Source organism: Callospermophilus lateralis, chromosome 18 (assembly GCF_048772815.1).
Source record: "Callospermophilus lateralis isolate mCalLat2 chromosome 18, mCalLat2.hap1, whole genome shotgun sequence".
In the NCBI taxonomy this organism is placed as follows: domain Eukaryota; kingdom Metazoa; phylum Chordata; class Mammalia; order Rodentia; family Sciuridae; genus Callospermophilus; species Callospermophilus lateralis.
Window position 1 is genome coordinate 10,169,106 of NC_135322.1, and position 2,324 is coordinate 10,171,429.

Here is a 2,324-nt window from a genome sequence, read left to right on the forward strand (position 1 = left end):
GCATCAGTTAATCATCTAAGATGGAAATGATCTGTTTTCCCAGAGCTGTTTTGTGTAATGAATGTGTGGCAGTCACCCAAGGGTGTTCTTTATAAGCAGGGGCAGGAGAAGGCATGGTGAGAACCTGACAAGTGTCCCACGTTGTATTCTGTGACACCCCCTCACAGACACACCTGCAGAGGGAGGGGAGGCGGGCGAGTCTTCACGTGTGGGCAGATCAATCAAGTACTGCACACCAGTTTACAGAGGAGGAACAGGAGCCTCCCTACTGTTACAAAGCGCTTCTGTGACTCTAATGCTTCTGCCTGATCCCTCCTTCACCCTCCCTTTCACTGTGACCCAGAGGAAGCCCCTGGAAAACAGGGTTGGGGAGAGCCACAATGTCATACTACTCCAGGTCACACACATAAGAGTGATGGTGACAATAGAATAACAGCAGGAAACATGGATGGGGCATTTCTAGGACAAGGAATTGTGCAAATAGAGGTGCTGTCCTTCCTTGTGCTCTGTGAACCCCAGAGCTCTATCCTGACTCTCTGTCCCTTTTTTGTTCTCTCTGGCCTCTGCTCTTCCTCTACTCTAGGCTGAAACTTCATAATTCCCCCCAAATTCCTGAAAAATCCTACACAGTTCAAATGGACAGTTCAAATGGAGAAGTGGATTGATTTGCAGGCGAAGAGAGCCCTTGAAACTTCCAAGGTAGGAGCATGGGATCCTAAAAATAGCCAGTGGTTGGTGGGTGGTCTGCACACAAAATGAGTTCCCCTGGCAGCACTGAAGAAAAGTCACTTGTCAGAGTCACAATTTTGAAAGGGCAGCATGTGGCAATCAATCTGAAAACAGGTATGTGGATTCATATGCAGGACCTTGGCCCAGCTCTTCCCACAAGGCACCGCCTCTGTTGCAACACAAGATGGGAGGCCCCCACTTTGGACTCCTCCCTAGGCATTTCATTACCCTTTATAAGCCATAGCCCAAGGTCCCACATATTTTCTCTGCTGCTCAGCCTCCTCCTGCTCTGCAGCTGAAGCAGAACCATGCTGCTTAGAATCTACGGTAAGGAGACTCCACCCCAAGTTGAGCCTAAGTGTTCTCTCACCCCTTTGTTCCTCTGAACTCAGTTCTCTCCTCTGTCTACTGCCCCCTGTCATCTCTGACCGCACTGCAACCCTCTGCTCACCTGCAAATTTCAGAAGCTTCACCCTTCCCAGAGACCTCCCTGCATTCCCTCACCTGCCAGCCCAGACCCCAGGACCTAAAATCCACTCTGCCATTACCAGCAACCAAAGAAGCTCAGTGACATCACCCTGGGACCCTTGATCACAGCCAGTTGGCTACACTCCCAGCATCACTTTCATTTCCCTTCTATTCTCAGTTTCTGTCTTCATTGTTCAACTCCTGAGGTCAGACGCGGAAGGAGTCACAGGTGAGGATAGTGCAGTGAGGACAGGGAGAGGGGAAGGCGTGTCCTACCCTGGCCCTTGAAGCCCACCCAGCTCTGACTCTTCCAGACACTGGCCCATGGCTGTGCCAGCCAGCACCGAGGTGTGGGGACCAGACCTACAACCCCTTGGAGCAGTGCTGTCACAATGACACCATCCTGCCACTGAATGCGACCCAGCTGTGTGTCCCCAACTGCATCTTCTATCCCTGCTTCCAGCACTGCTGCCTGGAGTCCCTGGGCTCTCAGAACCAGGCAGTTGTGACATTCAAGGTCCCAGGCATGAAGCCTGACTGCAGGTCCTCCCCCGTCTCCAGGATTTGTGCCCAGGTAAGTCTGTGATTCTAGCCCAGGCTGGGGGAGGGGCAGCAGGGGACAGAGCTTGGTTGCAGTTTCTTCTGAGGCTCCATCTCCCATCTCTGGGTAACCATATGACTGTCCTTCAATTCCATCTGTCTGTAACCCCCTGTCCCCTCCCCCTGCCCCTCTGATGTCCCTCTTCACCTTTCTGCAGGAACACCACCCGACCAGCCCTCAGCCAGATCTGACTTCATCTGCACCATCCTGGGGAGTGGAATCTGGTATCTAGTCATCTGTATGCTGAGGTTTTTAATTATTGCTATGGTCTGAGTGAGTCCCCAAGCTCCTGGGGAGAATCTTAATCCTGCAATGCTGGAGTGACTCTTAGAGATACAGATGATTGGCAGTAAGTGGAAGGGTTGAGATCAGGGGAATGACATCAGGAATGTCTTAGCACCCTCTGGTAGGAGTGGGTTCTCATCACCAGATTCTTTACCTTGAGACTGGGTTGTTATAAAGCAAGGCTGTTCCTCTTGCTCTTTCTATTGTGAATGCACCCACTTGCCCTTCCACAGGGAGTTGA

At 51.6% G+C, this 2,324-nt stretch overlaps 1 protein-coding gene across 1 annotated transcript; it reads left to right on the top strand.

Annotated features, from left to right (window-relative positions):
* Positions 1-1,037: 1,037 nt before the first annotated feature.
* Positions 1,038-2,030, top strand: Igfl4 (IGF like family member 4). The gene is made up of 4 exons (XM_076837498.2): positions 1,038-1,056; positions 1,376-1,426; positions 1,512-1,771; positions 1,956-2,030. Exons 1-4 carry the CDS (start codon positions 1,038-1,040, stop codon positions 2,028-2,030), a joined length of 405 nt encoding a protein of 134 aa, XP_076693613.2.
* Positions 2,031-2,324: the final 294 nt, after the last annotated feature.

What these genes read in the sequence shown, in the direction of transcription:
- Igfl4 (XM_076837498.2), top strand. An exon ending in AGACGCGGAAGGAGTCACAG is followed by an intron (nt 1,427 to 1,511) that starts GTGAGGATAGTG and finishes TGACTCTTCCAG; the next exon opens with ACACTGGCCCATGGCTGTGC. An exon ending in TCTCCAGGATTTGTGCCCAG is followed by an intron (nt 1,772 to 1,955) that starts GTAAGTCTGTGA and finishes ACCTTTCTGCAG; the next exon opens with GAACACCACCCGACCAGCCC.